The sequence below is a fragment of the Gallus gallus genome, chromosome 10 (assembly GCF_016699485.2).
Source record: "Gallus gallus isolate bGalGal1 chromosome 10, bGalGal1.mat.broiler.GRCg7b, whole genome shotgun sequence".
NCBI classification, from domain to species: Eukaryota; Metazoa; Chordata; class Aves; order Galliformes; family Phasianidae; genus Gallus; species Gallus gallus.
In genome coordinates, this window is record NC_052541.1 from 6027270 (window position 1) to 6055007 (window position 27738).

At 38.7% G+C, this 27738-nt stretch overlaps 2 protein-coding genes across 10 annotated transcripts in view; both read right to left on the reverse strand.

Annotated features, from left to right (window-relative positions):
• Window positions 1-27738, reverse strand: part of MPHOSPH10 (M-phase phosphoprotein 10) — a 1076704-nt gene that overhangs the window by 219377 nt on the left and 829589 nt on the right. The gene's annotated exons all lie outside the window — the stretch shown is intronic.
• TJP1 (tight junction protein 1) overlaps window positions 16257-27738 on the reverse strand; it is a 156083-nt gene continuing 144601 nt past the window's right edge. For all 9 annotated transcript variants that reach the window (XM_040706827.2, XM_015278975.4, XM_040706828.2 and 6 more), the window contains 5 exons: window positions 24895-25070; window positions 23754-24195; window positions 22185-22402; window positions 21087-21230; window positions 16257-17822 (listed from right to left, as the gene is read on the reverse strand). In XM_040706827.2, coding sequence (XP_040562761.1) covers window positions 17728-17822; window positions 21087-21230; window positions 22185-22402; window positions 23754-24195; window positions 24895-25070 — 1075 coding nt within the window. In that variant the 3' untranslated portion in view covers window positions 16257-17727. The remainder of the gene's footprint in view (window positions 17823-21086; window positions 21231-22184; window positions 22403-23753; window positions 24196-24894; window positions 25071-27738) is intronic.

The following is a 27738-nucleotide window of genomic DNA, read 5'->3' on the forward strand; positions in this document are numbered from 1 at the left end:
ATTGCACTAAACTAGACACAAGCAACCTTTATCTTTCCCCCCATTAATCCTTCTCTTTGGAAACTAAAGAGCCCCAGTGGTTAGAAGGATATATTGTAGACCTGACAGGACTGTGGTACTGTTATCTTACAACAGCTACAGCGTAACTGATCAAAAATTCCTGGAGTCCTTCACTGTGTATTAATCCCCATGACAGAAAAGTAGCCTGACTGTTTAAGCATGATCAATACCTCCAATAGTTCAGACAGTCCCACTGTATCAATATTCACCATTAAAACGTCCAAGTCCATACCTCATGGGTGTTCATTCCATACAGACGTGCAGCACTTACTAAAAGAGGCTTTCTATGGTCAGGTGTTTCTTCTGAAAGACTGAAATCATTCACAACAGTTCTCTGCTTACATACGATATCACAGCAAGGGGCAGTAGCCAGTATTAAACTTCTCAGTCTTTCCAAAAGCAGCTCACTGTCAGCCAAAAACAGGGGGGAAATGGATGTGGAATATCAGGGTGTGACAAGCAGCGTGCTGGGTCATCACTGCTGGGGAATGTGGCTGGCAACGTCCCTACCCGCAGTGCCCTGGGATGAGCAAGGATGACAGCATGGTTCAAATCTCTGCTTCTGGTGGTGCCAAAACAAGAATTAGCTATAATATGCTTAAGACCTTTAATCAGATCACCAACCTCTGCTTTTCTTTCTTTCTTGTTTTTTTCTTCCCTCTTTCAAGTGTCAAAATGGTAAAACGCATTGGAATACTAGAAAGAAACTCACACACCTTTCTTAAACTGTGATGGTTGTCAGAGAAGAGCGCATGGATCTGGCAAGAACCATACAGGCAGAAAGTATGCCAAGGATATAAACTGGTTTGGCAGAGATATATTCCCTGGAGAGTTTATAATAAAAGCAACAATATGAAAACATTAAACAGAGAGGTGTGTGGAAAAACCAAGTACTCTCACAGAGCCTTAGTTACTACAACAAGCTTTTAAAAAGCAGAGTTATGCTAACTGCCAAAAATAACTGAGCAGTTTGCCATGCTGCCCTTCATACAAAGAACTGGTGAGAAATCCCGTTAAGTCTTTATATTTGTTTGTTTGTTTCCCCCCAAGAACTAACTGGCAAAACTAACAGGGTCAGCTTAAGTAGGAGCAAGGATTACTCCTCATCCAGTATTATAGCGGAATTCCTGTTATTTAAACAAAAACAGAGCATTAAACTTCCTGTCTATCTCACTACAGTGACGGGAACTCCATCACAGCAAGCTAGCCATGCTGGCATCTGCATCAACAGCAAAGTTACAGCAAATGCCTTCAAAGCTCAGCAGAGACCGCTGATTTGGGTACAAGGACCAAAAATCTTCCCAGGATGCCTACAAATCTCAGCTCTAATGCAACTCTGCTGACCATCACTGATGTAACAGAAAACTGAGGTGGCTGCCCACTCGTTTGGTGCCAATTTGCTGAACACAGAGAGGTAACAAACACCGAGGGAAACAACATCTCAGCCTGGCAAAATGAACTTCAGTTCACTGAAGTCATTTTAATGGAAACATGGACTAAAACAAAAATTCAATCTGCTCTCTTCATCTTTGAGTTTTGTGGTGTTTAAGAACAAACTTTTCTGAAACTTAAATTGGCTCTTCCTAATCATTTCATGCTTCTCTGATGCTACTTTTCATAGCACATTCAGACCTGGAGGATTCCCGTATCAGGAAAAGCGCTGGCATTTGAACCAACCGACTAACACAGAAAGAGACATTTCTAAAGACATTGTTATTTTCACACTGATCACAGGTGGCCTTGCATAAATTCTGAGGAAAAAGATACAGAAATCAAGTGGCACTTTTGCTCACTTAGAAAAGAGAAAAATGCCACCGTACTTGTCTCACCTCCCAATGTTTTTTGGAGATACACAATCAATTGCTGCCTCTTTGACTGAAAAGGACTACTAGCATTGATTTATGCAATCCAATACCATTTTACTCTGTGAAAATGATTCTAATGTCATTCTTTCATCTCTGCTCCTTACCAGCTGAATGATAAATAGGCTTAATAGGCCTTACAGATCACAAACAGGTGGCATAATGATGGACTTTGCATTAGCTGCATTAGCACAGTGTGGTTTTGGAATTTCAAGAGGAAGCTGCACGGAGTTATTTGGGCTATTTCAATAAATCACACAGCACTTTATTTAATTAAGCTCCTCTTAATAGCAAGATTAGAGATATAAGTATACTATGCAACCTTTTGTTTGTAGTTGATGATTCTATTTCTCCTAAATAAACACAAGTTTATAATCTGACAAAAATAGTTCTGATTCACAACAGGAACAGTTATGACTCCATAACAACTATTTTACACTACTTGGCCCATAGTAGTATACAGAAGCTACAGTGTGCCAAAATGCAAGCTGTATATACTCTCTTAGACAGTATAAGAGAGCAACCTTATCTGCTGCTGCGCAGCCACTCCAGTCCTTCTCAACCCATGCTCAGGACCTCTCATTAACTCCCCCCTTCAGAGATGGGAAGATTTCCAAGAAAGAATGCAGTCTTTTGATCTCATTCTCCAAAGGAAAGAAATACTCTGAGGGTCTTAAAACCCAATTAATGACTACCATAAACAAACCACAGTAGATTTTCTGATTTTGATTGAGGTCAGTTCTCTACGTACCCTTTGGAGACAGCAGAGTGCATGGAGGAGGCAGGTCTGCAGTGCTAATGGACTCCACATAGGAAAGCAGAGTCTCCTGACAGTTCAATCAATTTTTCAGTTTGAACATTTGTTACAGAGGTATGTGATCTTTTTGAGAATGAATTGCTGATATTCCTATACAAATCAGATGGTGCTTCAGAAAACATGCCCATTGCATTATGATTTGCTATCTCTATCATTCCCAGTGGAAGGGCTGATATGCTAGCTGGGTAGGATTCAGCAAACAAGACTAAAACCCTTTTGAACTGCTGGCTTAAAAAAAAAAAAAAAGCCACCACAAGTGCCTACCCACTGATGCATATCAAAAAAGATTTTCAAGCATCCATAGAAACTTACAGCCCGTGTTCTCCCTATCCATTGGTACCTTGCAGAGAACAGCTTTGGTCCTAGGCATTCCCCATTGGGGCAGGTGGCTGCAAGTGGGGATGTGCTGTCAGGGCTGGGCACCATCCTAAGCTGCCGCCAGCCAGTGCCAGGTGGGTGCTAACCAGCTGTGCAGGGCTGCTGACACTGTCACCTGCCACTCCTCTCCATCCAGGCATAACTGCTGATCTTACATGCCTCTCACAAGGGATTTCAGATTGCTTAAAAAACTGGTCTGGCAAGGTCTCCCACTTATTTACCCAGAACAAGCTGTTAATGTATCTTTTCCTTTAAGTCAGTCTGGCATTTTAAGATGTACTGTCTTCACTGTCCTTGTTTTCAGCTCCTCTGGTGACAGGGGCAGCAGTAAATCCTGCTCCCTCACTTGTAGCAAGGTCAGAAACCCCCCATTAATAGTTATAGAGATGGAGCAAGTGCTCCCAAAGTCAGTGGGGGAGAGCAAAAGCACAGGTGTTGCCACAATGCCTGAACAGCACAGCTGTTCCAGAGCAGTACTTAGACTAAGAGTAACTCAGACATACAAGATTAGATATCACATTTAACAGCACAACATAACACAGTTTGCCTGATGCTGAAGAAAACAAATGCGGCTCATTCTGGGCATTTCCAACAAGTCTGTACGTAAAATGCTCAAAATTTCACTAACTACAAGCTACAAGTAGATTTTTAAAAGTTCAGATGGAAGCCGAACTAATGAACTCTTGACTGCAGGTGACACAGGCAGCATTTCACCTGTTCCTAAGGTGTGTGCTCCAGGAATATGGTAGGCTCTGTTCTCCTTAAAGATGCAGCCTCAATAAAATCAGACCAGCGTGTCAGTGTAGGTCTGGGGCACCCATCAGGAATGTGAGGCTGGAATACAGAAACAGCAGGATTCTTTTTTTTAATACATTTACCAGACAGTAAGACACTGTTTTGAATTATTATGCTGACTTTGGTATTAACTTTTGCTCCCTATTGTTTGCTCCCAGTAGCATCTGTGTCTGGATGGTAATGCTCATAACAAGGCCTTCCTACGATCATGCTATGATTGTCTGAAACCAGTCCAACAGCCGGTTTTGCCTCCTTTTACCAGAGAATAAAGCTCCATGTGCATCATGGCAGGAGTGGTGTAAAACCCACGTAAGTACACAAAGGCTGGATTAACAGTATGCACACACACATTTCTGATGGCTGGGGGCAGCCCTTGCCAGCTTCGGCAGCAGAACGCTGTAACAATGACTGAGTCAAACAGCAGGCAGCAGCCTATTGCATTGGACTTGCCATTTAAATGCACTAATGAGTCTATGACAGCTAGGCACAAATGTCGATGACATTTATTAGCTCTGATGTAGCAGACAATTTCCCTCTTAGTGCTGCAATAACAGTTAAATGAAAACATACTTAATTTGCCAATTCTGAACAAAAACTATTTCTTAAAGAGCTGCCAATGAAATGCTACTTGTCATCACTTGATGCCCAGCAATCTGAAATTACGGTCCCACACAGAGAAACTGAAAAGCCAAGGTGAATCTTAACAGTGTACAATGGATAGAAGTTTCTCCTGTGGAAGCTGGCATAGAGAAAGGCTGTGCTAGCACCATGCAGCTGGTTTCTGCTTTTGCACCACAAGCAGAGTGGGAATAACAGCCCTGCTGGGGACACTATAAAAACTAAATAAAGCACAGACTGCAATATCCTGACAGCTCAAAACACTTTTTTCTTTCATTTGCTGAACCTTAAAGCTCTGCAATGAAAAACACTGAAGTTGCAGTTCTTTAATCTTTTGTTTCTGTTGAATTCTCTCTAAAACAATGAAGTGTGGGCTGTTTGCATCCAGCTGAGACGGAGTGGTTTTGAGATTCTACTAAGAATGCCTGCATGGGTTACCTGCACCATTCTCATCTTCAAAAGTACACTGAGGTTCATCAGGTGAGAAGAACTGATTTTATGTTCCAACATGAAACCTTCATGGGAACGTTCGGTGAGAGAACTACTCAAGCATGGAGAGGAACACAACACACGTACCACAGAACTATAACCGTTGCTTTAACCTTGAAGTTACAGACTGCAGCAGCTGAAGACCTGCATGATCTACAGTGCTTCATTTGTTCCTGCCCGCTACACACGTGGATGTGTCACAGTGCCCTTGCTGCTTTTGCAGGCACTGTGCAAAACAATTTCAAAGAGACACAGAAATGCTTCAGCATTGCCTCGGTGGAACAACAGACTGGAGAGCAGAGCGTGAATACTGCAGCAAACACCACATCACTTCTGCAATTAGAGCTTTTAATATCTCCTGATGCTGGACACACAATAGAATGGATTTAATTTACCTGCTGAAGACTACAGACATTAACACAGACCAAGTGAATAAAAAAAAGCTTTACAGAATTAAGAAAGAAGAATATGTGCTTCAAAATATTACAGCATAAAATCATATTATGGGGTTAATGGCACTGTCAGCAACATCCATGCTGTACTTTCACAAGTTTGCAGCAATTTAACTCCAGAAGCCTCAAAGAAAACAATATAATTAGATTGAAGAACTACGGACAGCTGCATTTTGGTCAATTAACAGCAAAGATACATTTCCTTCTAACAGGGATTTTGAGACAGAACTTGCTGCTGTTTATTGACTTCTGTTCTTCCATCAATAATGAAGTGTGACAGCAGGCTAGAATACCAATAACAGCAACTGAGCTATTTCTTTAACTAAGTTGTAGCTCACTTTGATGTCTCACAAAAGTAAAGAGCTTTATGAAGTACTGCATTTTTGCCATCATACTTCTTTGGTCACAAGCAGATCCTCCTGATGCTATTAGGTTGTAGGAATTTATAGGTTTAATCAAATTCAGGCTCTTAAAAACAAGGAAACAACTTCACTGGAGCTAGCATGAACATGATGCTACTTGGTCAGAAAAAGCACGGAGCGGCTGAGCTGGGAAGGCAGCTCTCTAACCCCTGTCCCAGCAGGGCCATCCCCAGCAGGGTGCCCAGCCCATGCCTGGAGGCTTTTCAGCTTCTCCAAGGAGGAGATTCTGCAGTCTCTGGGTGACCTGTGCCCATGCTCCATCACCTGTCCAAACAGCAGGGAGTGCTGGTTTTGGCTGTACAATACCTTCTGTATTCCCATCTGTGCCCCTTGCCTCTTGTTCTGCCACTGGGCACCACTGAAGAGCGGTGAATGGAAGCACTGTTTATTGAGACCCTCAGAAGGTGGTCTGATGGCCGGACAGCATGGCACAAAAGTTGTACTTCCAATACATTAAGATTAAAGAAAAAGCACGAGTAATTTCATGAGGCCTGATGGACACAGTCACATAGCTTTTGCCTACCATAACCTGCCATTTGTTAGCAATAAGGAAAACACCTACAAATTAGAATCACAAGTGATGCACATTAGGAAAACATGGTATTTTCATTTATAAATTAAAGATGTGCACTGTGACTCACAACTAAGGCTGAACACGAACGCAGTTTCATTTTGGCTCAACCCTCAGAATTAGCCATACATTTAGCTACACAGCAGCTGAACAGCACTACTGCTCTAGAAGAGTTGTGACTAAGATACGCTTTTGCTCTCTTTTCAATACACTTCTCCTTCCCCAGGTATGTTTAAAGAGATCTACTGCAGTGTATTTGGATTGATGCCGAAGAGAAAAGCCCTGAGCAGCTTCCATGCGTTCTGCTCAGATGCATGGGGATTTCTGGTTGGTTTATATGCTCTGAGTTGTTCTTATAAAAGGTAGGCACTACATTCACTCAATCTATCTGAATAATTGAAAAATACTTATAGTCAATTCTTGGCCTCCAGTAGAGGAACTGCTTTTAACAGCTTAGTAAAATATAAAGCAGAAAACATCCCTGGAAGACACAGCACCAAAAATAGTGTACTTCAGTGCAGCAACGTCATTACACTGGAAATACGGACGAGGAATAAAGTCTTTGAAGACTTTTCACAATAGAGCAAAAAGGGTAAAAACAAAAAGAAAAAAGATTCTGATGCACTACATCTCGTGTGAGAGAAAGACAGGAAATCTCAGACATTTCAAAGGCACCAGAACATCTAAAAACTTGGCAAGTATTATGTGAGATACAGGGTGTTCTATAAAATCTGGGAAGGAGGAAGAAGTGGTCACTTCTCTGTCAGTAAGGGCTGATATGATGACGAGACTGCTCACGATGGCCATGAAGTCTGAAGGTATTCTGCAGACAAATTTCTGTTTAGGACCCGATCACTCTTCAGTGTTCAGAAAGCCTCTATGTATTTGAAAAAGACACAACACCTTCACATACCACGTATAACAGAGAGGTTTCAGTGATGTACACCTGGATGCAGCTCTGGGCAGTAAGGGGCCAACGCTACTTTTGAGGCTGAACAACAGTATGATTAAGGAGACCACACACTAATTGACCAGTAGGCAAAAAAATGTAGAGGAAAGAATAAAAGGGAACAACTACAGGGAATGAAGCTTCCCACCATCAAAATGTCAGGGTGGCAATGCAGAGAATGCAAGCAAGGAAGTTCAAGGCTACAGAGAAACAGCATTTGTTTTGATTCAGGAAGATGCTCAGTCATGACATGACTGAGTTGCCCCACAACTAGCTGTGATTACCTACACAGTCAGCATCCAGATAAGGGATGGTGACTGACTCCATTAACCATTTATATTTGGAACACAAACAGAGTTAAACATTTATCACAACACTTATAAGCACTCAAGAAGTATTTGCTCTGTACTTTTTAATTCCACTTACTCCCCACTACACTACTTACATCTAAAGTGATTTGCATAAGAAAACTGTTCACATATTAGATATTTTACAAGGAAGACTGACCATATAGATGTCCATTATTTACTGACATCCACAGAACTAAAAGAAGTACCTCAGTCCCCTTCCCTTGGATCTTTTTCTCCACTTACTCACTGGCTGCAATACAGCTGTTCTTAATGCAGGGTGCAGAAACTATTCAGCTAATGCTCCATGCTCATACGCACAGGGGAATGAAGTCCCAGATTTCTGCACACAAGCAAATATTTCCCAGTTATATTTATCCTTACATAACTCCGCACCAGAGCCTCAGCATCCTTCTCAAAATATTTTTAGCTGTGACTATAAATGTTAAACTCTAAGAAAACATGAACTAAGAATATAATGATGCACAGATGGATCCCTTAATCTCCTGAATTTCATTGCCTATCTAAATGCTTCAAAAAGTATCAGTTCTAGCTGAGTAGACACATTCCTGGCGATGTTAATTTTTCAATTAAAAGGAAGAAAGACAATTCTAATTCAAGCTGCAATTGCTTCAAGAAGTATTACCTGATCCTGTTACCCAGGGTTAGTACACTGACACAGAAAATTAGTTAAAGGTACATTAATCTGACCTTCTTGGATTTGAGCATCCTCTCTTCAGAAAGAACACATTGAGTTTTTTTTTAAATCAGGTGTAGGTTTCTTCCAACACTTATGAGGCTGCACAAAGATACGTGTAGAACATTTGAAATTTAACCTCCGTTGTTAGTAGAGAAGTTGTACTTATACAACAAAGTATTGCTTAAAAGCAATTAAAAAAAGAATTGAAATGAACTTAATAATGGACCATACATTAAAATGTGTGGGCCCAAATGCTGAGAACTCTGAACTTTTCTTCTTGACTCCCTTTCTAATAAACAAACAAACAAAAACCCAACCAGTGTAGTCTGAACAACAGTATTTGTAAGTGATGTTTCATTGTAGCCAATGTTACACTCCAACTACTTGTCCAAAGATGTCCATATTTAAATCATAGCACTACCTTCTTTGTAAAGATGTCTTTATTTCTGCAGAACGAAGTAAAGCAGTTACCAGGACAAATTTCTGGGGCACAAAGCTCAAGGTCTTCCCTCCTCCAAGGGGAAGCTTTGCAGGACAAGAACCCCTCCTGTTTTAGAATATGTTCTCAATTACACCATTTAAACTATGGAAGAATTCTACTGTCATACGGACATTGCTCTGAAAATACATCAACTTTGAGAAGGTCAAAACCTAACAATACAGTTGGTATATCTTGCTCTTCAGGAAATTACTCTAATACGCTTATTTTTTCCTACGGCTTATTTCCAATTTTCTTATGAAAAGGTAACTGTTGTTCATGCAAAAAGGAGAGGAAAACTGAATTAGCTGCAGACTACAGAATTCTATAAAAGCACATAATGTCTTTCAGGGCAAATATTAGTGAACCCTTCAGGTATTTCCTCCTTAAGTTCATTCATCCATGAAGAAAATGTACAGTCCTGGATAAATGACAAAGGAAGAAACTAAAAGCTGAGTGAAACAGCAAAAGCCCAACTCTACCACAGTGCCTTTGAGACTCCTATTCCACTCTCTTCCTTTCAGAGCTGACTAAATAACATCTGGTTGGTAACCTCAGAAGCAGCTTTCAAGCAAACAGATTCTAAGCAGCCACTGTTTTCTGGAAGAGGAGGCAAGTCTCAAGAAGTTAAAGCAGCTTCCTTTGTGGGAGAACCACGATAAAGGAAGGATTCTTTCTGGCTGTGCAAACACTTGTGGTAGGTGCAACAGACACGGGGAGCCTGGGCTCCAGTTGTGCAGGCTGCTCTGCACTCCGTTAGTGCACAACTAGAGGGCAAGGTAAGCTTCTTAGCAACTAATTTATAGTCCTATCAACATCTTCCTCTTAGCTGCTATCTCTAATAAAATCAAGCCTCTTGCTTGGGAATTACTATGCTAGGTTAAAATCACAGGTAAGGCATGTGAAGTTCTATACACCATTTTGCTTACACAAAAACAACTACTTGGAGCTCAGTGTTCTGAAGGGCAAGGTGATGCCCACATCCATGAGGAATACAGTTGGCCCTTATTAATAATAGCTTATTAAGTTTGAATAGTCACCTAACACTGCTACAGTCTGATATGGAAAATCTTGGAGAATTAATAAGAAAAAGGAAAGGACACAAGGTTTAAGGAGCATCCTTCAGTATGCATTGCCTTTCATGGCACCTTCCCAGCTCTCGAGCTATTTGCCAGGTGAGACTCACCCCCTAGTGGCCATACGGAATTTTCACACGCAAGCTCATAAAGATCTGCTGCCTTAAACGATTCAGTCTGTAGAAATGAAATCCGTAACACTTGCCAGCAGCAAGTCTTACGGATCAAAAAGATTCCCAAGAGGCTGTCAGAAGCCAACTGACTGTTACAAATGCACTGCAGAGGAGATCCGTCAGAGAGCTCTCATTGCACTGAAGTCTTTGCCTGACAACATAAAGGGAATCCAAAACAGAACCAGGTTGATCCAAATTACTCCTGTTAATCAAAAGGTTAATTACATATTCTTTCTCCCATAGTGAGAGCAAGCAAATCTCTAAGAGATGTTTTACTTCTGAAGGCAATAATCTTCATTTTTCTGGTTTATTTCTTATTTTTCATGAAAGTCCACTTGAAGGTGAAAGCTTACCAACACCTGCTGCAGACTCACTGTCCTGTGGATTCCATGCGAGGTGAACAACTTGCACATCAGAGTCTGCACTGTTGCTAACTGCAGTGCTCAGCCCTCAGGGCGGTGGCAAGTACATATATTAATATGCACAAAGCCAGTCTTACAGGGTACACTGGATAGACATAATGGTTTGCTAGGCTTTCTATCAGGTTAAGGCAGTAAGCTTCTCTCCCATTCAGGTCCCCCTGCTGTTTCCTTGAGAGTTTTTCAGAGTACTCCTCACTGACAGCTACTACCACTGTACAAGTGCTGCCCAGAAACAGTACTCCTGCAATACTGATATGGGGCACCAACCCACACAAGAACTTGCATTCCTACACTTAGAATCATAGAATCACTAACGTTGGAAAAGACCCCCAGGATCATCCAGTCCAACTATTCGCCCTTCCCCGATGGTTCTCACTAAACCATGTCCCTTAACACAACATCCAAACGCTCTTTGAACACCACCAGGCTCGGTGACTCCACCACCTCTCTGGGCAGCCCATTCCAGTGCCTGACCACCCTTTCAGAGAAGCAGTATTTCCTAACGTCCAGCCTGAATCTTCCCTGGTGCAGCTTGAAGCCATTCCCTCTAGTCCTATCAGTGTTCTTCCATTTCTTTCTCAAACACAAAGCTACGTTGTTATTTCTGAATCAGTATGTAGTGTTTGCTCTCTTGGTATGACTACCACTGGTTGCTTGGTACTTTTCATATCAGAAAACTAAGGATCATGCCTGGAAAGCAAGCAGCAATTAATTCCTATAGAACTGTCAAGTGCTTTGAAAGCCATACACACAAAGCACTATCAAGCACATTGGCCTCAACTCACTAGTTATCACTGATAACTTTAGAAACGCCTTACAGGCCAGAGTAGCAAGGTTACTGGCAAATTAACTATCCAACCAGAACAAAGGAGGAACAGAAAACACTTCAGAAGTAATGGCTACGTCAAAGCAGTGCTCACTGTATCAGTTTAAATAAAACATAATAAGGAAGTGTGAAGTCATACCTTGGTCCTTGCTCATCACTTGTTCTCAAGCTTCAAATGCAAAGTCCAGATTCCTTGTTCAAAGACTGATGCTATTACCCCCCAGTAAATCTGGGGCCTAGAAGATTTCCCATTCCATACAGAAATTTGTCAGAAACTGCAGAGTCAGCTGTATTTTGTTTGCTTTTTATTTTTAAATAGAACACTGCAGCAGAATCTGATGTATTTATGGCCTCTTGGAAAACCTCTGTTTTCTGGTTTGTGACACATCTCAACTTGTACTGGGGGGAAAAAAAAGTTGACCCCACTTACTGGCATGGTTGAAAACTGGGCAGTTACTACCATGATAGGCAACAGCTCCGTGCCATCCTCACATTTATAAACCACCTACCCAGAAAGGAAACCTGTTTCTAGACTCCAAAAAACACAGGCTTATTTACTAGGAGAGTATCACAAGGATATAGGATGGAAGATCAGATCCGAGAGGAAGTGAGCTGCCTTATTTTAATGAGACTAACATGTCAGGGAGATATTACTGCAACAGTTTATGTTCAAATAACCTTTTCAAGACTGCCTACAGCCATGAAGGTATCAGTTATTAAAAAATAAAAGTGAAAGCTTTTTGTGTATAAGAGTCCTGGAAGGTAAGCCTGCTCAGCACTCCTGCATTCTCAGGTATCTAAAGTGCTACAAATAAATCCAATGTGTTCCTGGGGGAAATTAAACAAAAAGAAAGTAGTGCAGACAGTGGTAGCATCAACAGGGCTGCCAGGAATGCTCATGGAAAAGGGCTGCAGTTCTTCCTTCGGGCACAGGCTCTGACTTTTCTACCGTCAGGTGCAGCAAGTTATCACATAGGCAGCTAATTTTGCAACCTTTGTAACACCCCACGTATAAGGGTTTGCATCTGTATGCATCTTGCCCTCCCACAGTTAGCCAAATCAAGTTCAGAACGGTTGGTACAAATCTAAACTTTCCTGATGTACTTCATTACCACCATACTACGTTCAGTAATCAAATACATAATTTATTTCACAAACAAGTTAGTTAAATCTGCCTTACCTTTTTACTCTCCAGTGTAATGAACTCGAGTATTTGGCCATTAACTCAACAGCGATAAAATTAAGTATAATTAAAGGGAAACTACTGCAGACAGCTTCGATGTTACATGACACTTACTCTACCAAGCTCTGCATTACAAATGCTCCTAGCAGGGAAGTTCCTTGTTCTCTTCTTTCTGTAAAAAAGAATTTTCAGTGCTAGACTTCCACTCTGGCAAGATACCTCAAAATCCTATAGGTCTCTGTAAAGCCTTTAAAATGCACTAGACTTAATTTTAAGTACATGCCATAGGTTTGATTAGATGTCACCAATGATTACCCAATGGCAAGATATAAAATAATCCAGGAAACTGAACTGAAATTCTAGAGCCTGGCTTTAAGATCTTCCCCCAAACTCTAACCTGACATTTAAATGGAAGAGAAGGATGGAAGGAAGACATTTCTCTGGGAAATGGCTTATTTCTAAACGAAATTTACAATATTTTAAAGGAACTGATATATTAGCCAACATAATTTTAGCTTGCACTCATTTCTTCACAGATTGTAATTTATATACACTGTTTTCACAGCTTATCATACCTACTGCTCTATAACTTTTGTAAAGAAACAGACAAGTATTGCAGAAAACTGCAAACTACCTTAGCTGAATATTTAAACAAGTCTTCAACTACTTTTAAACAAAGTAGGAACAATGCTCAGCAAGTTTCACATCATGTTGAGAACAAAAGTTGCACAAACCAAAACCTCTACAGTTCCCAGTTAAAGCCATCGGTAGCAATACCAGACATACCTATCTGTAATCCAAAAATAATTTAAGCTACTGCGATTTTGGAAATACTCCTGACTTCCAAAGTTCTTCACAAACAGCAAGTCATATTAAAAAAAAAAAACCATCAGGATGTACATGCACACAGACCACAGGCAGAGCACCCAATTTCTTTACATCCAAGTGAGGCATTTTACCATTTCAAAATACACCGAACACGTCACCTGGTGAGGTCCAATTATGTACTACAGATCTCAAGTTACTGCCTTGGCAGCTGCACCAACAGCAGTAGATACCAACCACTCCTCCAGGGCAGAGGGAACAGCAAGGTTCTGTGCCACTCTGGACAGCCACCCTCACACTGCTAATGCCAGAGATGAGGAGCAGTGGGGCAGCTCATGCTGCATAATAAGCAGCAACAGGAAATTTTAAAAACACTGCCACAGGTAAATGAGAGCAATTTCAGAACTCACGTTAATGAATTAGCTGACAAAGTGGCCCTTAGATTTGTTCTTGCCATGTTTCCTGCTCTTTTCCCCAGGTTAACACAGTCCCATTCTAGTCCCAGAGCAGCATGAAAACTCTAACAGCTTTTTTGCTGTTTCCCCCCCCTCCTTGGTTTTCTTTATTGTTCCTTCAGTAAAAGGATATGAAAATTGTGCTTGTTGTAGATGCTGAGGTTGTCTTGGACCTGTTCTCTGGTCTTACACACAAATAGTTGTTACTTAGTCACTAATGGACAGCTGTGACTATAGAAAAGCCTAAGAAAAATGTGTCTGCATACGTATGCTTCATATAGTGATAAAGTTGCTTCATATAGTTATACTAAGTATATGTATTCTCCTACACTCACTCACAGGGTCAGAAATGCACTGTTCATTTGGATAGAATGAAAAATCATTCTATGCATTCACCTCGCCTCATTACTGGATGGAGCTAGTTACCAGAGAAGCCTGTACCTAAAAGAACAACATGAGGCCTCAGTGGGGCTATAATTGCCTTCCTCTAGAGTGGCATAGTAACTAACAAAGCATTTTTCAGAAGGGCTTACTATCTTTTATTCTTCAAACCTGCATAGCTTTGCACTGTCATCTGGTCCAGGTTACGTTACAGCAGAGAATCTTCCAAGAGACCCTAAGCCTTGCTGATCTGCTCCACCTAAGCCAAGATGGAAGGAAGACAAAACATACAACTATTTGTCTATGTGTGACTGAACAAATTCTCATTACTGCTTTCCTAAAATATACATACACACACTTTTCTTTTTTAATATAAAAAACCTAGGCCATACAGCAGAATTGTATCCATGAGACTTCATGTTGCCACCACTGAAGCCATTTGTTTAGAAATGAGCACAACTGGATATCTATAGTATTAAAGCTTCTGTACAATTTGCAGGGCAGCGGATTGTTGGTACATAGTTAAGGCATGTGGGAGACAGTTTTTGAAGTTCATTTTGAATACAGAATAGAGAACTACTGTAAATGTCACACGTGAACTTACCTCCTGCAGAGCCTACCCTCTATAAACATGCAGAGAATGTAATCTCTTGCAAGGATAGATACTTCAACAACATTGGTGTTTTAAAATAGTGTTTCAGAAAAAGAATTGATAATGGCCATGTTTTAACTTTAAAGTATTAGGTTTTAAAGACAAGGAAAATGTGTGTATAGTTTCCATCAGCCACTTACGCAAATATACTTCCTCATTTGCCGGTGGCAGACAAAGGCAATCCAATTGAAAAGAAGCTTAGCAGTACAGAATTGCCATGTTTTACAACAGCAAACTTTATCATTTCAACTACAAATGGACAGCAGAGCAAAAAATACCACCATTTTTTCCTTCATTTCAACAGACAGACATGACTGTACATTATTCAAAAGAACAGAAAGATTATCTGGATTACTACTGTAAAAGGAGCTCAGAACAGTTACACCTTGCAGTAAGCTAGACTCAGAATGCTGAAGACATACAAGTCACCGTTACAAGTAGTTCACATAGAATAACTCCAGCATTCCTAGTGTCCTCTGGTTGACTCCCTTTGTAGTGTTTTATGTACTTCTCACTAAGCCATGAACTAGAAAAGAGCGCTGTGAAATTTTAGCATTATAACTCTCTCCAAGAAACTCTGTATGCTGTTTTGGAAACTTTCTTTCTGTGAATTTAAGAAATGATACCCCAGTATATCACTAACAAATGTCAAATGTTGTATTGGGGGGTTGAAACTAGATGACCTTCAAGGTCCTTTTCAGCCCAGACCATTCTATGATTCATTTTTTGAACAGATCCTTTGCTATTCCAGTTGTCTCCCTGCTCCTAGAGTAGAAATAAGTGAGTGGTGGCAGCAGTAGTAGGAATAACAGCAGTGAATGCATCTCCTTGATTAAGTCATGTCTGAAAGACAAAAGTTCTAGTGGGAGTACAGAAAGAAAATGGCTATGCATTGTTTTTAAGCATTATTTCAAGTCACTCCTGGACCTTACTTTTTCTTATAGAATAAGATTAGCTTACTACTTCATCACTGAGTACTTCAAACAGGCCTCATAAGGGGATTCTATGGGATTCACTCAAATATTTTACACCTAGACTATGTGCACATGAACATGATAGAACAGTAGCAAGTATTTGGAAAAACAGTTATAAGAAACAAATTAGCATCAGTATATAGACTCCAGGAACAAATCTACCATTCCTTCTTGCATTGAGTATTTTGAGTGGATCCACGCTAACAAACATTGTCCATATCCAACAAAGAAGCTCTCAGGAGCCCTGTTGACTACCATTACAACTTATGACAGAATCCAGTTATTTAGTTATGCAGAATATCAAAATTGATTTTGTTGCGTTCACATAAATGCATTTCAGAAACAATAAGGTACTAGAATCTCCTTTATTATTTTAAAAACAGTTTTATTCTGTATATTTAGAAATGTGTAATTTTAATAACTGCAGAGAAAAAAATCAGCCACACCTGAATAGCTAATAACTCATTAACAGAATGCAGTGGTATATTATCTAAACAGTAGTAGTGCCGATGTGCCGTAATAAATTGTCTATTAGTAAAAAAATACATTTCAGGGCACATAGTACAGCATCCTTATGACAAATTACAGTAGGGATACTTTTCAAGATTTTAATCAAAGTAGAGAATTCCGACTTATACTCTTTAAATGCAGCACTTAAAAAGGTAACAACTGTGCATTTTTTAAAAAATGTCCTTGTTTGTATATTGTAGAAATGCTGCTTTATTGCTGCAGATGTCAAAGTTCAAGGCTCAAAAGGTATGAGAATACAAAGATATCCTTAAGAAACTTTGTTTGTTTTTATATATATTTATATATATAAAAAGGTAAAGCTTATAAAAGTTAATTTACAAACCAAGAACAAAAGTGGTATGCACGCATTATATACAAGCGTTCTATAACATCTATAAATTTTCAAATGCATAGCAGAAAACATACCATCATTTTCCTCTGGTTCTCTTCTGGCTGATGAACACAAACAGTACTCATTCTCTAAACCAAATTCACAATTTTTTTTTTTTTTGTTCCTCTCTCTCCAGTCTCTCATGATATATTATCTAGGTAAGCACAAAAGCCATACAAACTTAATACAGAGAACTATGAGAGCTAAGACTATTAAAAACATGAGGGTAAGGCATCCCTGCTGGTTAATAGGTTTGTAATAACGTGGTTAATTTACAAATCCACAGAGGCAACTGAACCATAGTCATCCCACATGCTTTTCCCCCTCCCCCCTGTTCTCATGACAATGTTTCCACATAGAGTAAGTAGATGTGTTTGTATTAGCCTCTCAGCAGAGGAAAACATCTAAACTGTGCTACCCAAAGTTGATTGCCATTTCATTGGACACATACACTGAAAGTCATTTAAAAACCAGAGACCAAAATGTAGCCTTGTGAATTAGAAAATACATAGTATTAAAAATGTAGGCCAAATTCTGTGTTTTTGCCAGTGAGCATGAACCAAATTCAGTTCCTCTGAATATAATCCCATTGGTACTTTCAGTTTTTAAACAATGAAATACTAGTAGTGTCCTTGAAAACAACAACAAAAAATTAACACAAAATAACAACCAACAAACCAAAGCATACAGAACCTGCAAGAATCCTACCTTGTTCCCACAGTACACTCCCTGCTTGTGGCATGTATTGTGACCATGGTTCAAAGAGTGTACTTGCTAAACCATTGTTAGTTAAAGCAAGATGCTTAAACACTAAGATCCGTTATCACTTATAGAACAGTTAATACTTGATAGAGTGGTTCAGTTTATATGTAAGGTCCATCTCAGTTTCACATTATTTACTTGAGTCAGCTAACTTAATATTTAGAAGTGGTCAATTAGGACTGAGACACAGTTTGCTCCAACAAGATAGTTTGGATCTCCAGGAAGAGACTTGTTCTGCCAGGTTTTGGGGTCACCTGTGGGAGGAAAACACAATGCTGGTGTTTAGTATCTGCTGTCAAACAGTGTACAACTTGACACAACCAAGCTTTTGGATAGGAACTTTTAGGTTCTGAATCAACATGTCTTTTTCTTTTTTTAAAAAAAGCCTACAGTTGGCACATTATTAACAAAATCTTTCAACTCATTTGCCTGTAATACAGAATAGATCAGTTGTGCTAAACAGATGGTATGATATTCTGGAAACGTTAAATACAAGTCATGCTACCCTGCAGCACCAACGTAGTGCTTTTCATTTCAGAAGCATTAACAGCGAATGAAGCATTCACTGGCTCTTTCCTAAGCTGCCAAAGAAATTAGGAGATATTAAAAGCAACTATGGTTAGGATGCATTTGAAGTCTCTGCAATAATTCTGAGCATAAACAAGTCAAAGCAGAAGCAATGTTTTATCTAAGCACCGATACATCGGTAGATTTACTTTTCCATCATGAAAATTATTGTAGATGGAATAGAAATCATTATTTTGTGGCTACAGTCAGTATGTTATTTTGAAGTCTGAAATACGGACATGCTGAAAATATTCCAGTTTGCTGGTGCATACTTAATTTTTTTTTTTTCAACAGAATATATCAACTCATGGTCAAAGTTCCTGTGCAATATTGTTTTACAAGCAAGCGTCATCAGACACCATCTCAGCAGACAAAGGTTAAATTCCATCTGCATATTCAGTCATCTCCTTTGACTGGAGAATTTATTTTTCTTTCAATCTAAAGACATTTCTAGAAGTTACTGCTATAGAAAAAGCACCCTCATCCCACTATGGTAGAAGAGAGAAGAAATGCACTACTACTTTCCTACACCTTCCAGACAAATGACATTAAGTGGCTCAAAGCAGCTCTTTCTAGAGAAACGTGCAACACGTTAAGAGAACCCTGTCACATAGGCTGCATACACCACAGACTTCTGCACTGAATGAGTGATGTCATTCCACAATTTTCTTCAACTCATGAAAACAAAATGAAGTACACAATGCACTGAGTGATGGCAACATCTGATGTAGGGACAAAGAAGTACGAGTGGCACGTGTATAGTTAGAGAATACAAACAAGTTTACTGCTGCCAGGCAAAACTACTTATTTCAGCTAAGAAGCTTAATGCTGGAGGGTTTTTCATATTATAGATGCAGGAAGTTCCACTTCATCTCAAAACTCACAAGACTGATAATGTTAGTAGAAAGTCAAAGCAGGATTGTAGGAGGACCAGGTCCTACTCTTGCCCACAAGACACAAGAGCAGACTTTCTCCAGCCTGTCCTCTGAAATACACAGTAAGGATTAGACCGCAGCCAGTGCAACCTCTAGCTGTTGAAAATGTTTGTCCCAAAATCACAGAAGTCTACTTTGAAACAATGATCCTTCACTATTTCATACTATATTAAAATAGGTGTGGCCATAAAAACTTTCTTGTTTATTTCTTTTTTAATATCAAAATCATTAAAGTCTTTGAAGGTGTTTACCAGTAAAATAATATACGAGGTCTAAGTGTAGCAGAAAGGATGTTAAGTGCAAATGAATGTCATTTTTAGGACAGAACATGGATACATTCAGAAGAGATGAGGCAGAGCAGACGACAGAAAAGAGGAAAACCCCAGAATTCTATTAACTGTTATTATAAAGCCACCTGAAAAATCAGAGTCCCATAAGCAACTATTTTAAAAAGAGAGAAAACAATAATTTATTTAAGACACAGTATGGTCTACTTACATATCATAAGACAGAATTGCCTAATTTTAAAGTTTGTCTCAAAAGAGCAATGTTATGATATACATCCCATTTCAGATTAACAGAATGTGGTGTAATATTTACAATACAGAAAGTGTTAGTGTTTAATATACACGCTCTTGCTCCCACACATGCGCGCACGCACACACACCACTTTGGAAAGGGAGAAAAATGTCTCAGATTCAGTTATTGTTTAGATCTTTTGAATTCTCTCCCTCCACTTCAAGTAAGTTCATGAACAGGTGCTACTAGTTACAAAAGTATTGTGTCATTTTCGTATGTAGTTTTACCTTTCAGGACCTTATCATTTATGCATCTGTGTTTTAACACTGCCATGTACACACATTGTTAAATAGATGCGTGCAATCCATGCATATAATAGCTTATAAAAACAACTAAAAATTATTGCCTTTAATACCTCTAAGATATTGAATCACCATCAAGGAGATTGATGCTTTACATTTTCAAAGCATCAGTGCTTTGGTGCTGACAGTGATAGATACATTAGCGACAGAAGATATGCATACATGGTGGCTTAAATGCTGTATACAGAAGTACATTGTTCAGTCATTGCTTAGATCACACGTACACATGAATGGCTTTTATCTTCCACCACAGATTTTGAAGGTAGCTGAATAAAACCTTAAGACTTATTCCCCCAAAATGTGCAAACTTTTTGTTTATTTTTATTTTTATGTTTCTGTAACCTCACAGCCATTTCATGAAATTGCTTGAAATGCTTGAAGTTTGCCCAGAACTCTAACATAGGCTTCTCATTGACAATTTCAGCCAATACATTTTCCCCCTGTTCCCAGAAAGTCACAGTGAGGTAAAATGAACAGGTAAATAGAATTGCAACCTAGTTGCAACTTTTACTATCAACCAGAAACTTCTGGGTAAAAGGCGGTAGAGGAAAAATAGGCAGAAGCAAGCAAGAAAAGTCTTGTGGAAAATCCAGCTACATTAAAATGAATTGTAAATGCTTTTACTGAAACACTATAGTTTTCTTAAATGACCCAATTGTTAGCATCAACTTGCACACATGGAAACAGTTAACAAGCGTTAAATCATGATTTAAGAGCATGCAGATTGTTAAGATTTGCCAGAGTCCTATATGGTTAATTAAGCAACAGACAAACACCAGTTATGTTACAAAGGCCAATCAGAGGTACATAATCATTTCCTCTCAATTTTAGTGCGATTATCATTTCAAGTGTATTCAGCTGTAGCAGTCCTCAAGAAAAGACAGAATAGAAAAATACGATTATATTTAAGAGACTAAATATATTACTCTGTTTCTCTGCTGTCAATCATGGCTTTAGCTATGAATTTGCACCATGAATAAATGTAAGAAAGACATTTGTAATGAAAGTGAAATGAGAGTTTGACACAAATACAATGATCAAGTTTCTTTATATTACACATCATCTTTAGCCAAATTAACTTAAATTATACGATAGCACCCAAAAGCCCCAAAAGGACAGAGGGAGGACAGCATACCCGACGAGGAGTCAGAGGATTTTAGAGCAAAAGACCAACCATCAGGGGTCATAGACGCACAGTGTGGCAGGCGCAGCTCCACTGGCTTCAGGAATTTTAGTCCGTGAGGCCCACACATTACCAAGGGGCTAAGAAGTGTTTCACCTACAGTTAAGAGAAAAAAAATTGTTAACCATGGTTCCTGAACAGGTTCAGCTTGTTACACAATTACATTGCAAAGATATTCAACTCAGTTTTGGAGGAAAAACATTCTGAATTGTCAATAAAGAACAGCACTTCATAAAATTGTCAGAGACAAGAAGTGACTTCCCAATGGAACACATCACAATCTAAAAATCTACGACACAAAAAACCAGTCCCCATATGCTGTGGCTGGTGGTGTTCTACACGCATGGATTTACAGCACACTGGGCTGAATCAAGCCTCCTGCAGCTCAAAAGCTTATGACTTCCTATCCTAACAGTTAGAAGGCAGAACATACAAGCGTGTAGGTCTACTTTTAGCTTAAAATTCCCCTTGTAACATAAGATTATTCAGTTGAGGAATATATTATGTTTGACTTGTAATCTGCAGTTACTCTGAATCTTTATAAGTAATGCTTTAATTACAGGGTTAAATTTCTGGTTTCTTGATTTGGGGAAGTTAGGTATCTGTTAAGTCAGAAGTTTCATGAATATTGAAATAATGGTAAGAAATAGACTACTAGGAAAAAAAATCACACCAATAAGACACACTACTCAACATGCATTAATAAGGGTATAGTCAGGAATACACTATCATAGGCAATCTGAATTTTCAAAGATCCTTGAAAAAGGAATTTAGAACCTCACTTGAGCAAACTTGATAAAAAGCTTTAAAACTACATTCAACTCTACAAATACTCAAGTTATGATTTAGAACCTCTATCTTGGTTGAAATTTTCAATACTGGGCTGATTATTTTTTCTTTTAATTCTTGTTTCTGAGTATACTCTGTACCCCCAGGCAGAAATAAAAAAAATACATTGGAAGTGTATGAATATGTTTTTATAGCTCATTTTGCTGTTGTTAGAAAATAGTAATAGTAAGTAACAGCACAACACACAGTACCAGCTCTTACCTTTCTCTTTGTCCAAAGGTGGAAGTATACTGTTGTCTCTGCAGACTTTAAAATATATTTCTTGCTCTATTCCCTCTGGAATGGCTCCTTGTGGTATAATAATACTAACTCCAGTCTCTATGGAGCTCAATACGCCACCATTGCTGTTGAATACACCTCTTGCTGTGGCTACAACAGTGTGTCCGTCTTCTTCCTCCTCATCCTCTAGTGCTGAAGGGCTGAATATAAAACAAAGATGAAGCCCAGCAGTTTTATCACTGTCTTCTTCCCTTTATTCTGCTAGTTCACAGCCTAATGCTAGCTAGTAAGCTCTGATTTCAGGACATGTTAATTGTGTCCAACACTCAATTATGTGGGACACCTAAGACTTCAAGTTTTGCCATAAGAAAAGGACATTCGCACCACAATAAAACAGAAGTCAATGTACATAAACTCTGAACATGTTTGGAAAATAGTCAGGGCAAGATTTTGGACCACTTGAATGTTACGTTTTCATGTGTCCACATCCAAAATTTTACTGAAACAGCTTGCCCCTTGTTAGACATTTCAACTTTGTGAAAACCAAATGTATTGCACATCCAAAGATTTCTTTTCCTTCCCAAAATCCCATTATGATTTGAATGTCATGAACAAGTAATAATGCTTATTATTACATCCCCACTGAACCTTTCATTTCAAGCTTTAATGAGGGAGAAACTTAACAGCTGCAAGACACATGCACGGAAAATAAAACCCCTAAAAAACACATATTTCCATATTGTAAAGATACGAATAAAAAAATACAGAACATTATCAAATGGCTAGTTTGAGTAGATTTTGATTTCTAAAAGTATTCCACTCAAACATGACAATAAATTCAAGATTTGTGCAGTCTGCAACTGCACAGCAACGATACATTCCTAAGATTAAGAGCAAATAGGATTTATTCTATTCAATTTCCGATTTACTGAAAAAGCAAGCAAGATTAAGTATGATTTATTCATTACTAACTTTAAACTCATAATAAAAAATGCTATTCTGAAAATATTAATGAACATAATTAAGTCAGCAAAGTTTAAGATTAGAGTGCTATCATTTGCTGGTGACATAGTTCTTTTGGTTTGCATTATTTGGTCTCATAGAAAAGAAAGCCAAACAAAACTGATGGAGTGACTTGCTTTTTATGACTACTTTTGAAATACCTTTTATACAAACATAGCATGAACTTACTTTCTCTAAGCACATAGAGAAAATACAAGTTGTTGTGACAGCTATTCTTAGGAAGGAAGTTTATCTTTTAGAAACAAAGAAGAACAAATTAATTATTTATACTATGAGAAATGGAAAATTAAAGCCATTTTGTAGTGATGAAGCAAAGTGACATCACGACACTGGACTCATGTTAAGAATCTCAGCGCTCTTCATTGCTCTTTTGCACAACTGTAGAATCACAGTATCAATCTTTAAGCTATTTTTGTTATGAACTGACACCAACAGAATATGGAAGCACAGCAAAAGCAAGCTTTCACAGAGGTTTCACAGATTAATTCCTACAGACATACTACTGGAGACAAAACCCAAGAAGCTTACCTTACAGGAATGGCTTTAGGCACAGCATTTACATTATTTGGTTGATATTTAGGCTTGTCAACCTGTACAGTGAAGGTGTCCATTCCACTGTCAAACTCAGGAGGCTGTGATGAGCTGTGTGCTTTCAAAATTGGTTGAGGAGAATTTGGAGATTTTGATGGCAACTCTGGTTTATGTTGAGCTTCATTTGGCAAGAGATTATGGTTGAATTTAGGACTTTCAAACTTGCGCTCAAAGGGCCTCGCAGCACTAGTGTAAGGTTTTGTTGTAAAACGGTTGTAAGAAGGAGTGACTGTTTTCTGAACCTGTTCAGTTCCATTAACAGGACCTTTGTCAGGGAAGCTTTTCTGAGGATAAAAAGTAGACTGCACAGTGTCCTCTCTAGAGGATCTGAAAATTGCTGGCTTATTCTGAGGTGGAGGAGGGTCAGACACAGAGTTAACTGCAATACAAATGAAAACACCAGATTGAAGAAAAATTATCAGGAATTTCTAGTCACACACAGTAGGCACATTTAGTCCATTTTTGTATTATATAAAATGCCTATTTATACGTTCAGCTCTCTTAGATAATCTGTTCTATTACACTTCATTCCAATAAAAAAAATCACCATTATCCATTGTTTCACTAAATAATGACATGTTAGACATAATGGTATAATCGCTCAATAAGAAAGTTTGACTAATTTGTACTTTGAAAAATTGAAAACAGGTATTACAATATCATTACACACTTGCAAAGAAGTGCAAAAATTGAGGGGGCCTGGGCAATCTTTTGAAGGATGTGAAAAAACTTCTGTTTTCAGAAACCTAGAACCATTACTCATGCCTAAAGAATTCTCATCTGAAAGCATAAGGAACATCTAGATACTCAAAGTTTTATTTAATCTTTTCTGAGACCACTCAATTTTGGAACAAAAAGAATTCTTGTGACTAACAATACCTGGAAATTAAAGTTTCAGATAAGATCCTCAATCATTTCTCAAAACTCAACCTCAACTTAGAAAGAACTATTAATAATTACCCAAAAGATCAGTTGAAGAGAAACACAGCTACCAGCTTACACATGCTGAAGCATTCACAAAAGAACCTGACGTATTACATCTGTATCACACAAGCAGGTTAGCATTCTAATTGCTCACCTTCAGAAAGTGCAGGCTTGTGATGCGCTGGGAGAGACAGGACAGGACTATTAATTGACTGAGGTTGTGTATACTGTACTGAAGGAGCAGGAGGAGGAGTTGTAACTTGAGGGATTGGCTCATAGCGCTTGTCACCAACAGATCTATCCATTGGTTCAGCATCAGTTGGCTTCCCCCTGTTGAAACGAATGGAAAAAAGAAAGACTGTTTTGTTTCCTCAGGGCTCTGAGCTTCTGCTGTATTTTTCTCCTACGATCACCCGATTTCCACCTTTTTCCTATAAGCATCAAAGCACTTTTTCTTAAATATCTTTCCTCTAGTATAAAAACATTCATTAATAAGCACAAGATATTTCAAGACAACATTGAATCTTAAGAAGATTAGTAACACAAACCAAGGCAAACAAAAGGCAGATGACATTTCAGGTGTATTTGTACAGTAACCTACAGATCTTCATTTTTCAATTTCATTTAGGGGTATTTTCAATAAAGAAAGTACTTTCCAGTTTAGCACATCTTCAAAATAAGAATATAAATCCTCTTCTCAAGGGGCTGATAGGTTGTTTTTGGTAAATACAGTTAGCCAAAAGGAAGATGAGTTTTAGTATAACTTTTCTAAATACACCCAGTATTTGAACAATGCCATCTTAATTAGAAATGCAATCAGCTGAAGCTTCACTAGCTTTATGTGCATACTGTAAACTTTAAAAATCTCATTTTTTTTTAATATTTCTTGTGTATACTAGAAATATTCCTCAAAAAAGTTTCTTTCAGAAAATGATTGATTTTACAAATCCCTGTAATTTTGGACTTCAATAGACAGTAATAACTTTCTGAATTCACGTATTTAAAATTTCAAGTGCACATAATGCCTGTGATAAAATGTAACAGTGAGAGGACACCTGAAAACATCCTCACATCAACAAGTCTTACCACTTGATGTTCCTTTTCAAGTAGTCATAGCTAGTGTAAGAGCCAAGAAATCTAGGTGATGGCAAAGCAAACAGCAATAGAAGAATGAAAGAAAAATAGTCATTCTATCTTAAGCATATCATTTCCACATGCTTTACACTAGTCCTCGCAGTCTCATATGACAAGGTTGTTTCAGCAAAAGCTATTTTTAGCAGAGATGTTGACAATGCTTTTACCAAATGCATATGTACACAACGATCCCCTACAGTAACGTGAGATTTTGTCAGTGAATTAGGTAGTCATGTTTCAAATCAACAGCTAATGGAAGTAAGAATGAGATTGGGCAAAGCCATTTGTTAAGATCTGTATAAACAAAGAGTTAGTCGACATGCTGAAAACACAAACACTAAATTCAACATTCTAACAGACTCTCTTGTTTATGGCCAGTTTCCATTCATCTTTCTTCAGTCTTAACACAGCACGTTTCTGGTTTTGTACCCCCAGATCATACGAACATTCCCTCAGCATAGCATATATTTCAATGGCTCTACCAGCTTATCCAATAGCAGAGCCCACACTCTGAAATGCTTCAGACTGTGTTCAACCATCAGCTGTATGTTAAAACAACCGTGTATGTATACTAGAGGAGAGACTGGGAGAGTCATAAACATACCAGCAACATGTTAAAAACCCTCCTTTTTAACATGTAACTTAAAAGCAAGTTAAAAAATTTCTAGATTAGAACAGCTTTCCATCATGACTTCACTTTGTGTGCTCATGACAGCTCATAATTTTCAACAGCCACCGTCTTAATGCTTTGGAGGACAATCTCATGAAACGAAGAAAAGGGCTGATCAACTTTTGGCAGTCTGCTTGATGACCACATAAACACAATGCTTAGTGAGCAATACCTGTATGAATTTGTCACTGTTAGGCAACACTTCAAAAAAAGATCCTTCAGAGACACTGTATAAGGTTCTGTTGTCACTGAATTTAGATAAAGCCATTTATCCAACAGCAGAAGCTATGGCTGCACATTTGCTCACTGCTGTCTACACTATAGGTGGGCAGTAGCTCCTTCCTCTGCAAACTGCCCAGCACTCTGCTTCCCAGAGAGGGTTATCATCCAGCAGAGGGAGAAAAGCAACAGACAGACAACTCTCCACACCTTCAGGAAATGCTTGCCAGCTGAGGAATTTAAAGAAAAAAGTGGAAGGGCTGTATGTTTAGATGGAGAGAGCGTAAGGGCCAGCAGTGACAACACAAAGTCGGTCAGCAGTTATGTATGATATGAAGCACAACTTTGTTACACACTCCTCAACTAAAGGTCAGCCAAAATCATAACCACATTGTTCAGAATTCCCTTCTAATGAAATCAGTGCACAACAAAATGTCTGCTTACAACTTGTGGGTGTATAAATGAAGTTCCTGTAATTAAAGCTCTGCTGCTTCCTATTTTGTGTTTCTTACAAAGCTGTCATTTCTAATTAGATATGAACCAGAAATGAACTATGAGAACAAACCAGTGTGCAACAGCCTATAAATCTCAGCATAGAGACAAAATCTGGCAAACTCTACCACTAATCTGCAGTATACCACACTGAACAACATAGGAACAAATCTACTGCTCAGCCACAGGGGCAGTACTCTCAAGCTGCTCCAACCAGAGCCACAGAAACACATCCACATGAGTTCTGCTTTCTTGAAGTAGGAGAAACTATCTCTTATTCTACAGTTACTGACAACTGTAACATGCTTACAGTAATTACTCTTACAAAGCAGCTTTATTAGTGGCACAAGTTTCCTAAATAAAGTGCATAAAACAAGCAATGGTATAACCATGAGTTCCTGTATTGCCGTTCAAATTTATTCCTGTATTTTTGTTTGTTTGCTTTAGGAAGAATACATTGACAGAGTTACCACATAAACAGAC